This window comes from Mercenaria mercenaria, chromosome 19 (genome assembly GCF_021730395.1).
Source record: "Mercenaria mercenaria strain notata chromosome 19, MADL_Memer_1, whole genome shotgun sequence".
In the NCBI taxonomy this organism is placed as follows: domain Eukaryota; kingdom Metazoa; phylum Mollusca; class Bivalvia; order Venerida; family Veneridae; genus Mercenaria; species Mercenaria mercenaria.
This window is the reverse complement of record NC_069379.1, coordinates 6,040,541-6,052,896: the sequence shown is the minus strand read 5'-3', so window position 1 is coordinate 6,052,896 and position 12,356 is coordinate 6,040,541. Positions and strand designations below refer to the sequence as shown.

Here is a 12,356-nt window from a genome sequence, read left to right as displayed (position 1 = left end):
TTTGTATACGTTTGGTATTTGTTCACAGGTGGTCTTTTTTACAGGTGGTCTTTGTATACATTTGATATTTGTTCAAAGCTGGTCTTTCTTTACAGTTAGTCTTTGTATACGTGTGGTATTTGTTCACAGGTGGTCTTTGTATACAAGTGGTCTTCGTATACAGGTGGTTTTCGTTTGCATTTGGTCTTTGTTTTTTACAGGTGGTCTTTGATTACAGGTGGTTTTTGTATACAGATGGTCTTTGTATACAGATGGCCTTTGTTTACAGGTGGTTTTCATTTACAACTAGTCTTTGTTTGCAGGTGGTCTTAGTTTACAGGTGATATTTGTTTGCAATTGGTATTTGTTTACAGGTGATATTTGTTTGAAGGTGGTCGTAGTATACAATTAGTCTTTGTTTACAGGTGGTCTTAGTATACAATTGGTCTTTGTTTACAGGTGGTCTTTGTTTGCAGGTAGTCTTAGTATACAGGTGGTCTTTGTTTGCAGGTGGTCATAGTTTACAGATGGTCTTTGTTTGCAGGTGGTCTAAGTATACAGGTGGTCTTCGTATACAGGTGGTCTTTGTTTACCATTGGTCTTAATATACAGATGGTCTTTGCTTGCAGGTGGTATTTGTTTGCAGGTGGTCCTTGTTCGCAGGTAGTCTTTGTTTGCAGGTGGTCTTCGTTCGCAGCTGGTCTTTGTTTGCAGGTGGTCTTTATTTACAGGTGGTCTTTGTTTGCAGGTGGTCTTTGTTTGCAGGTGGTCTTTGTTCGCAGGTGGTCTTTGTTTGCAGGTGGTCTTTGTTTGCAGGTGGTCTTTGTTTGCAGGTGGTCTTTGTTTGCAGATTGTCTTTGTTTGCAGGTGGTCTTTGTTCGCAGGTGGTCCTTGTTTGCAGGTGGTCTTTGTTTGCAGGTGGTCTTTGTTTGCAGGTGGTCCTTGTTTGCAGGTGGTCTTTGTTTGCAGATTGTCTTTGTTTGCAGGTGGTCTTTGTTCGCAGGTGGTCCTTGTTTGTAGGTGGTCTTTGTTTGCAGGTGGTGGCGTCTTGTTCGCAGGTTGGTTCCTTGTTTGCAGGTAGTCTTTGTTTGCAGGTGTCCTTGTTGTGTTTGTGCAGGTGGTCTTGTTGATTCGCAGGTGTCGTTGTTTTGTGAGGTGTCGCGTTGTTTGCAGGTGGTCTTTTTTGCAGGTGCTTTTTTCGCAGGTTGTCTTTCTTCACAGGTGTTCTTTATTAACAAAAATGAAAAAGTCGGGAATCCAAGTTTTAGCTATATCTGATTTTTATTGTATTTCATATCATTGTAAGTCCCACATACAAAATCAGAATTTTTGCCGCCTATTTAACATATAACTTGCAAGCTGTATATTGTGTCCACCGTGTCAATATACAACAAGTGTAACATTCTGATTTGTGTTTGTGTTTTAAGATCATATGAGCTGCGCAATGAGAAAACCAACATAGTGGCTTTGCGACCAGCATGGATCCAGACCAGCCTGCGCATCCGCGCAGTCTGGCCAGGATCCATGCTGTTCGCTAAAACCTTCTCTAACTCCTATAGGCTTTGAAAGTGAACAGCATGGATCCTAACCAGACTGTGCGGATGCGCAGGCTGGTCTGGATCCATGCTGGTTGCAAAGCCACTATGTTGGTTTCCCCATGACATGACTCATATGCCGACTTTGCAGCTTTATCTTCTTCGTTTTTTGTAAGTGTAAGGTCATTTAAATCGACTTCTGGTATTGTGACCTTAGGTAAATGTTTTAGCCACCACCATCTCTAGGTTACACTGTACTATTTTAGTTCCTTCTTTATTTCATATAAAACTAAAAAATCAAATTTTATAACCTCATTTTCAGCACATTAGTACATTTCAATGATATGACAACCATAAATAGCCAGTTAGTGTAACATGTTTTCTTACCAAAAAATAACAAGATATTAAGATGTTATTTAACATATAAGAAAGATAATCTGTTTTGAAATACAACACCCACTGAAAATGCCCCCAATAAGGAGTTTGCTTTTATCCAATAGTTAATTGTTAATATTTCTTGTAATTCATTGTATTGTTATATTTTATGATATACTAGTGAGGCAGTTTGAAACGTCGGACTCCTGAATCAGAGGTCGCATGTTCCTGTCCCGATAATAGACTTTGACCGCGAGCTCCACAGATCTCTTATCATGGCGCGAGTGCGGCCTTATTCCTTTTTAAACATTTCACCCGTATGAAAATCATAAAAAAGCTAAATTAAAATCCCATGAGAATTTACCCCAACTCCACACCTACCTTCATACACCATAAATATTATTTATTTCATCGTAAACCAAGCTACCGTGGAATTATTCCAGCAAATTAAAAAAATTAACAAACAGAATATGCATTTAAAACAATAGTTCTTAAAATAAATAGAAATAGCTGAGCCACTTATAACAAACTGAAGGGGAAAATAAATGATTTCGTTATTAAAAAACCTGATCGGCTGTCCTTTGGACACTAGTGCGGGCAGTGAAATAAATTAAGTGTTTTTTTTTTGTTCTCGAGTGTTTTTTTCCGATTAAACTTAATAGACTAAAAAAATTTAAATCATATACTTATATCTAATACAGTTCATGACTTTGTATTCGGCAAACACAATAAGGAAGTGGTTACGCGGAAAATAGTTCCTCTGTTTGATGGTGAATATTGATGAAGTTTTGAGTGAAATAAATGGCATAAATGAATAGAGGAGATAGAAAATACAATGTAGTATGTAGGTTCATGTACAATATGACAGAATGAGAATGCTAGAATTTGTATAACATCGCTTTTTGATAGGGACCAGTCTTGCCTGTTTGCGGCCATTTAGAGGGTATTTTTCATACGCAAGTGATTTGGTTCAAGATGGTGGAAAAAAGAGCCGGTCAACTCCATGTTTATTGTAGCTGGATTTGTTTTCTCTTGAATAGTTCTGTTGAGTGCAGGTATTTTTCTGGGTTTTGAATGCAGGCAAAATTGCAATAGTTTCCAGTGTGTATATAGAGCAAAACTAATATGGTCAAACAAACAGTGTGACCCAAAGTCTTAAAGATCTCAACTGGCAATCCCTTGAACAACGCCGCTTAAAAAAAAACGTATTACATTTTTTAAAATAAAGTACAGTCTTATTGCAGTTGACCATAACCACCTCACACCTACGAGGAACCTGAATTACAGGATCCCACAATTTCATACGCAATGCTATTCTAACTCCTTTTTTCCAAGAACAATTCGTTCCTGGCATGGTCTCCCCCTAAACATACAGCCCAGTCCCAGTTTGATTCAGTGAGAAGCTGGCAACTGTAACCACCTAATCTATATATATGTTTTTAATCTTAGTAATTGCAGTTCTTTTTAACTTTGTACTTAATGATCTTGCTCATCTTTTAACAGTCTGTGTACAGTCGTAAGCAGAATTGATTGTTGGACAGTACAACGTAGATGTAGATGTAGAAGTAAAAATAACTGTAATATTAGGCCCATTTAGACAACCGATCACGAGATCGGTACACCGAAATGCACAGTAATGTTTCGATCGGACTATTCGGCATGTCCTGCTGTGTTCCGAATGGATTCACGCGCAACTGGCTTGACTGAAACGAATTAAAATCGGGCGAAATCGTCGTTCCGGGCAAAATCGGAGTACACAATCGAGCCCATCGATTATTTCTTTAAAATGACGTACAAAAACCCATATGAGCCGTGCCATGGGAAAACCAACAAAATGGGTTTGCGACCAGCATGGATCCAGACCAGCCTGCGCATCCGCGCAGTCTGGTCAGGATCCATGCTGTTCGCTTTCAAAGCCTATTGGAATTAGAGAAACTGTTAGCGAACAGCATGGATCCTGACCAGACTGCACGGATGCGCAGGCTGGTCTGGATCCATGCTGGTCGCAAAGCCACTATGTTGGTTTTCTCATGGCACGGCTCATATTTCATTTGCGCCGGTCCAAGGTCAATGATACATCTTCATGTTTTCACTCAGGCCCACATCAAGGATGTTTTGAAACATGGGTGAAATATTTCATTCATTAAGACGGCATGAGAACCTATGTTTCGATTTCACTCATCTAAGGTCAAGGTCATAACTAAAGGTTCAAAGTCTGAGACTTGGATTTCGTGCCTGGTCCATAAGCATTGAATCCTAAACCATTGAAGGTCATAATTATATCGAAGTTCTTCTTATCAAGAAAAACACAACCCATGTAGACACATTACCTCCGTACTGTGGAGGTAAAACACACTACCTCCGTACTATTGCATTACCTTAGCCCTTAAAATCGTCCATGGAATATTATTTTATTACTTTATTATATTCTTTAAGTCATAAATCTTATTTGCTTTTCAAAGAATTTATTTCTCAATATATACAGATACAACGCCTAGACCCCGGTTTTAAGAGAATGTAGCAGACCTGTCATAACCACTCTCATACATTATTATATTGAACTCATGTGCATTTATGCCAGAACTTGTCTGTTGGCTACCGCAAATGCCTTTGTAGGAAAAAGCCCCATATGGAATGCCATATTATCCCTGAATGCAAATGAGACCTTTCCACTGTATTTAATTATTCACGAATATACTCGGTTAAAACGTAAATGTTACAGTATCATTTAGAATCTCAAATGTTACATGATAACTTTCTTCACTTGTTTTTAGTTTTAACATACTTTTCTAAACATTAACATCGAAACAAGTACAAACAGAAGAAAAAGGCGTACAATTAAAATTCTAAAATAAGAAGGAAAACGAATGTACATGTTGATTTAGTAATAAAAAAGAAGATAGAAAAAGCAGTTATATAACCCTAAGTTTTTCTGAAAAACATATCCCAACGTTCAAGTTGCACTACCATTTAGTTTAGTAGTTAATAAGGGCTATGAACGGCCGTTGTTTCAGTATATTTTGAAATTTCGCTTCTTCATGACAGGTCACCTTGATTTCTAGTCTTGAGTTTTTAAAATTATGTTGATATTTTGCTTAATAACAGATTATTTTAATGGCCGCACCGTATGTTGACATTTTGCTTGATAACAGATTCTTTTAATGGCCGCACCGTATGTTGACATTTTGCTTGATAACAGATTCTTTTAATGGCCGCACCGTATGTTGACATTTTGCTTGATAACAGATTCTTTTAATGGCCGCACCGTATGTTGACATTTTGCTTGGTAACATATTCTTTTAATGGCCGTATCGTATGTTGACATTTTGCTTGGTAACATATTCTTTTAATGGCCGTATCGTATGTTGACATTTTGCTTGGTAACAGATTCTTTTAATGGCCGTTTATTGACATTTTGCTTGATAACAGATTCTTTTAATGGCCGTACATTTTTGTATTTTGAAATTTTGCTTGCTATCTGTAACGATTCTTATGTTGCCTTTTCTCTCTATTTCAAAGTTATGTAATGACCGTATGTTGACATTTTGCTTGTTTTCGTAAGATTTAAAAATAGCTGAATGTGAAAAAAATGCAAGATTTCTGTTAAAACTGACGCAACTCCATGTTGACATATTGTTGTTCCGGGGCAAACTGGCGCAACTCCATGCTGACATATTGTTGTTCCGGGGCCAACTGGCGAAAATCCATGCTGACATATTGTTGTTCCGGGGCCATTTCTCTGTTACTTCCTGGTGGTGGAGTATTCTCGTAGATGGCTGGTTGGTCATAATTTGTATTGTCAGACCCTGAAAAATATCGATATATATTGGCGGTACATGTGCTTGAGTGTAATACACAAATTGAAGACACGACACTGTTGCAGATGCTTTCTTTTGCTGGCGGGGACGCTGTGGTGCCAGACATACAACAAATAAAATTAAAGATCAGGCCCATCCAAGTGATACAAAAGGGCAAATAGATATGGTTCGTTAAGACAAACTTCCGATTAACATCCAAATTCGCCATCAACACTATGAAACTGCATTTTGTAATTTCCGTTTATCGTTTTGTAATATACATGTATAATATACATATGGTAGCTGAATTCTGCCAACTTCGTCTTGTCGCGGGCGACATAGCGAAAAGGCGAAATTGACAGAAATCAGACACCATATATACAGATGCGTTTCGGTACTTTGTAGCTATCCAATAATTGCAAATGTCCTTGCCATCTTTCTTAAAAAGATAATCGAAATTAAATGATTAAACACATGACATTATAGGTAGCTCTATTTCTGTAGAAACGTGCAGATGCAATATTTCTACATATGTTATGCATAAGTCTATATTTTATAGATATTACTAACATAGACCCTGGTAGCAAATGAGGCGCAGTCAGCTGTTAAGGTCAGTCGCTTCAAATCACTTACCCATCACCTGATCGGTCTCCTGCGACTCTGCTGTGGAAGGTTGTGGTTTTAACCAGGTGAATGCCTGTGTCTGTACTAATGTTCAGCAGGCACAGGGCGCACCTTACAAATGTAACGTTTTTTTGGGTTTTTTTTTTTAAATTTTAACCTATGTTGGGTTGATGCGCGCAACAAACTATACCAATAGTATCTTTCGGATTAGAAATTGGACACAACATTAAAGGTGTCATATTTGTTACGTATCATCTTGTTAATCATTACAGACATTACATACGTTTTGGAATGATCTCCTTTCCCGGTGTTTTTCTCTGGCTGCGGCATCTGTGTAAAATATAAAAAAAAAGAACTGTGACATCATTATAATTTCATGGACATGAAATTTCGTGGTTTATGTCAAAAAGGGTATATTTCAAGAGGATATGAATTCGTGGCTTTCAAGTTTTGACTTTTAAATGGGAAATATATTTATTCGTTAGGATTAATATTGTTGACTATACACCTTACTATACTTTACCTATACCTTAATATAATTAGTAACAAATAAACGCTTTAACGTCATCATTACAGCTGTATTTGAGAGCTGTGCAATGTAGCAGTGTACCTCACACGACATAATCATAAAGGTTTCGGGTAACCGGAAGGTCCGCGCATTCTGACGTCATTATTTTTGTGACAGATGTCTGAATGACATGAAAAATGAAAAACGGTAATGCAGTTAACAGTATAAGTATGTTAAAATAAGAAAAAAAAGTGAAAAAAGTGAAAAAGAATCGTGGGTATTTAGTGTTCCTTCTGGTCATAACGGGCCAATTCGTTTCACTCAACCCGGGGCCCGCCGGTAACGTGAGCCGCAAGAAAAAAAAATCTCGCCGGTTTATTAATAAACGAACGTTTTGGCGTACGCCGGCCACGTGAGCTGCAAATACAAAAAAAAAATTCCAGTTAATTATGATTTTCTCTTGTGGCCTGTTCCAAATAAGTTAGCAAAAAGTTCTTGCAGTATGTTTCTACATTTACTGGTACTAACCCAAATTTCCAAATGTTTACCCAATTTTATGTCGCGAAAATGTATGATTTGCCGCTTTGCCTATCTCGCAAGACCGGCGCACATCGGCGTACGCCGGATAGACCCGGACAGTGCCGGGAAGCCGAACGAACGCCTAGCCGGTTGCACGCGGCGAAACGGCGTACGCCGCAAAAGTGAAACGAATTGGCCCAATAACACACTAGTCTCATACTACAGCTCTCGTATCGCTATTCATTAGGCTATGGCAAGAAAACACTACTGAGTCGTATATTCATCCAACTACAAAATCCACGAAAAGTAGTCCCCCAAGAATGTACATGATTTAGTCTTATGAATAATGTTTACGGTCAGTAAGAAGCGGGGTGACGTTTAATTTGACGTTACATATTTGATCACAAAAGACTTATCTGAAAAAACGCAAGAGACATTAAATAAAACATTGAGTGAAAGTACAAAAGTATATACTAACTCGACACACTTTCTGATCCCATATGCGACAGTGCTGATGAGAAGCACGACAAAACAACTCAACAGGCATAGGCCAGTTATTATCCACTTATTCTTTGTAACTGTAACAAAAGAAAATGAAAGAAATTGATGAATGCTTTGAAGTTCTTCGTTATCAAAATCTTTCTCGGTTACTTCAGGAAGAACATTTAATGATATTACTCTTAAGACTGAATTAGCATTTTCAGGGTCGACACTTCTGTATCGGATTCAGATTTTGAAGGGTCCGCAGTATTACTGTTGTTATTACCTTGTGTCTTTTTTGCTTTGTCATCACAGTCTTCGTGGCTCATCTCGACGTCACACCATTTTCCTGCTAGACCTTCCTTACAGCCGTGATCGCAAGTTCCATAGCTAACATCGCATGTCTCATTCAGGCAGCCGTCTGATCAGTTCAAATTGCACGTATGTCCGAAATATCCAGGTTTGCAAGAGAGACAGTAATTGGCTGTTGTGCATGTTTTACAGGTGGTAAGGCAAGAAGCTAAGCACTTTCTTCCATACTTCCCATCAATGCATTGATCGCATTTACTTCCGGTGTAATTAGGTGGACAAGTGCAGTTCCCAGTCGCTTGATCACACATAAAGGGAAAGGAACACAATTTTGGACATTTCTTATTACAAAATTTGCCGTAGACAGGAGCTCTCTTTTCGCACCCATTGTCACAGGTACCAGTTTTCTGATTACATGTACCCTCGCAGCGAGGAGAGCATGTCATGTTGCAATAATCGCCGTATTTAGAAGAAGACCTGCATCCGTTGACACAAACTCCCGTTTTCTGGTCGCAACCATCTTTACAGTACCGTGGACAGCTCACGTTGCAGAACTCTCCGTGGACGCGCCTGTACATAAAGTATAACTTTCTACACCCGTTCGTGCAGGAACCCGTCCGCGAGTCACATTTTTTATCCAAGCATCCATGATCACAAGGTTTACATAAAGGTCCATGATAACCTTCCTTACAAGTAGACTGGCAATGTCCGCTTTGTCTTTCACAGCTACCGTTACATCCACTGCTGCATTGCTGATCACATTTCGCACCGTACCAACCCGTTACACATTCCGTACGACATGAGCCGTTTTCTCCTGCGCACGAACCACTGCAACCTTTTCCACATTGACGTGAACATGTGTCGCCATAATATCCATCTTTACATGACAGGAGACATTTGCCAGTTTCTCTTTCGCAGGACGATTTACACCCTTCTCCACATTTAGTATCACATTTTTGTCCGTAATATCCCTTTGTACATGTCTGCAAGCAGTTTCCTGTACTTTTATTACATGCTGATTCGCAGCCAGTTCCGCATAGCATTAAGCAATTGTATCCGTACCAGCCAGGTTTGCAGTCACCTAAACAGGAACCGTAGTACCTGTCGCATGTCACATTACAGCCACTCCCACATGTGTACTGACAAGATAGACCAAAGTATCCTTGTTTACATTCTTCACATTTACCTGTGTTTTTATAGCAACTAGACGATCTGCAGCCATCTGCACATTTGAAATCGCATTTTTCACCATAGTAACCAGCATCACAAGCCCCCAAACAAGCGCCGTCAATTTTGCTACAACTACCACTCTGACAGTTGCTGCATCCGTGCTGGCAAACTGATCCAAAATATCCATCTTTACACTCAACGCAGCTGCTGGCGGATGTGCACGATTTGCACGAACTTGGGCACGTGTTTTCACAGGATGAACTGTAGAAACCATCTTTGCAAGTGTGGCATATTTTATCAACATCAAAATTTCTCGAGCAGTTAATGCAAACTTCTGGGCACTCCTTGTCACAGTTATCACCATGGTAACCGTTTTTACATCCATTAAAACAATACATTTGTCTCACACCACATGTAACACAGTGGCCATCTATACAATTAGGACACAAGAAATCTGAACCGTTTGCTCCACTGGCTGTCAAAACTATTAAAAATAGAAAAGAAATACATCGCTTTGTAACACATAATTTTCGTATTTAATTTCCACAATCCTGAACTAATTTTATATTAAAACTTCCACAAATCTAACCTGAAAAGCAGACGAAGGTCCACAAACGCAAGGGAATTATAGAGAGGGTGATAGTTCACTGCGTATACGAGTACATTTTGCTTAAGTCGCAATTTTCTGAATTTTTGTTCACAGATGGTTATTGAAATGTGTAATGTAATGAAGATAACTTACGTAGTTGTAGACGTACCTGAACATGTAATGCTAGTTACATTTCGTCTAAATGAATGAAATCTCGCAAACTTAAAAGACATGATAGGTAAAATTTATACACACCTAGGAAAGCAAATAAAATAATCTCCATCTTTGTAAACATAACCGTCACGTTAAGTACGTGACGTCAAATAAGTGCCGTACGTCGAATGCACGTCGTCTGCTGCAAAATGAGAATGAAGATGTAACACTTTCCTTTTTAAATTTAATTTGAGTCCTCACTTATTTTTCGCATATCAACACGTATTGAAATTTACATCAATAAAACATGTTAGTAAGATGAATGACATTTCAAATGACAGAAAATTTATATCTCATGCTATCACTTGGATAAATGTTAGAAGTTTACTTTTTCTGACAACCACCAACAAGGAAGAAATATTTTGAGAGACTCTTTCCATTTTTATTAAGTACTATGCATATATATGGATGGTTGATTGTCTGATCTGCATTTTCCAATAACAGTAGATTTTTCATTCCATGTCTAAAACTGTATTATTTGTTCCAAAGGCAAACAGTAGCGGTAACAAAAATGTAGGATGTATTTGATATTCTATATCCCTTTCTATCACCAGATTCCGTATTACAAAGGCCCAGTTTCTGCTTTAAATGTTTGATTATTTAAACGACATATTTATTCCTTTGAAATTTGCATTGTTTTGTTTGTTTGTTTGTTGTCTTTTTTGCTTTATTTCTTACACCATTTCCAGTATGTGTGTTCGTAACAAACTTTCTACGCATGAATACATTCTGGCAGCAGCTGATCTTCGTCGATGCAAAGAAGTAATAAACAACAGAACATTTTCTGGTTAGTTCGTGAAATCACATATCCACTGGCTCCAAACCAGAAAGAAAATGCTACGTACCCCTAGGTTTACTTTTCTTGAAGTATACTTAGCGGTAGGGTAAAACATGTACAGTGGCATTTTTTGCCAGTGCACTCGTCACTCTTATCCATTATCCATTGATCAGTCGCCTAGACGCATATAACGTTAAGTACATCGATAAGCGAGACTTCACTTCAAAAGGCTGTCAAGAAAAAATAATTGATCTATTAAAATAAGTGGAAATGTTGTTATGTTGTTATGTTACCTGGCCCGTTTTGTATCATGAAGTCCATTCAAAGTATATGTAAAGCAGAGTTTCTCTTCAACCGGTGTAATCAAACGTGACGAGGTGTTGCACATTTCATTAACTCCCATTAGCAGAGTCTGCTATTACTTTACTTCGTTGCATTTTAATCTTACAAAGCATTTTCGTACATATCTTATTATTTGAAATGAGTTTCCGTGGTAATATTCTATGAAAAAAAAACTGAAATGAAGAGACAGACAAACTGGCTAAGCTAGGAGCTCAGTCAGAACAACCAACAGAACCTGTGAGTTACAAGGAGAAAGTCACCATCATCAAGGCACTAACGAGGCCAAGGATGGAGGAAGATGCTTTTCATCTCTTTGATCAGTCTGAACAAGTGATGATGGTCAGGCTCCGCTCAGGGCACAACAAACTCAATGCTCACATGTATAAGAAACACAAACTGGCATCATCGCCAACTTGTCGATATGGTGAAGAAGATCAGACTGCGGAGCATATACTTCAGAGATGTGAAAGGCATGACCAGGAGCGAGCTGCCACTTGGCCGATAGATACCTGAATCCACCAGAAACTGTATGGAGGCATTGAGGATCTGCGACAAACCACAAGTTTCATCGAGGCTACTGGTCTGACAGTGTAGTCGCGAACGAAAAGAAGAAAGAAGACAAAAAAAAAAAAAAAAAAACAACAACAACGAACAGAATGTGCAGTTAAAACAATCTTTCTTAGGAATCTTTGTACAGATTTTATTTCTTAAAATACAACAAAAATAGCTCAGCTACTTATAACAAAACCAAAGGGAAGTTAAATGATTTTGTATTTTAAACTGTCTGACTCTCCTTTCGACAAAAGGGCGGGAAGCGACATTTAAGAGTTGTTCTGGTTAATTGTGGGTGTTTTTTTCCTGTTCAGACTGATCAAGACGACATGAGAACCTATGTTCTAATTTCTCTCTTCAAAGGTCAAGGTCGTAACTAATTGCCCGTTTGATACTTGGATTTTGCCACTTGTCCGTATATATTGTATTCTAAAGGTCACATATCGAGCTTGGGTTGAATGTTCCTCTTACCCAGCCGGTGTTCTAAGACTATTATCCCACGCTTTGTCTGTGTCTGTGTTGGCGTAGGGATGGGTAGCATCAATCACACTACCACTGTACTTTTGCTCTATAACTTCATAATTTA

General features: G+C 38.5%; 1 protein-coding gene across 2 annotated transcripts; it reads right to left on the bottom strand.

Annotated features, from left to right (window-relative positions):
- Window positions 1-6,541: 6,541 nt before the first annotated feature.
- Window positions 6,542-10,443, bottom strand: LOC128551148 (scavenger receptor class F member 1-like). Of its 2 annotated transcripts, XM_053531620.1 has the most exons (4): window positions 10,141-10,443; window positions 8,104-9,780; window positions 7,816-7,915; window positions 6,542-6,640 (listed from the first exon to the last, which is right to left on the bottom strand). In XM_053531620.1, exons 1-2 carry the CDS (start codon window positions 10,178-10,180, stop codon window positions 8,243-8,245), a joined length of 1,578 nt encoding a protein of 525 aa, XP_053387595.1. In that variant the 5' UTR covers window positions 10,181-10,443; the 3' UTR covers window positions 6,542-6,640; window positions 7,816-7,915; window positions 8,104-8,242. The 2 variants fall into 2 exon arrangements, 1 of the variants encoding a protein (XP_053387595.1); XR_008368651.1 differs by lacking the exon at window positions 8,104-9,780.
- Between the last annotated feature and the right edge of the window lie 1,913 nt (window positions 10,444-12,356).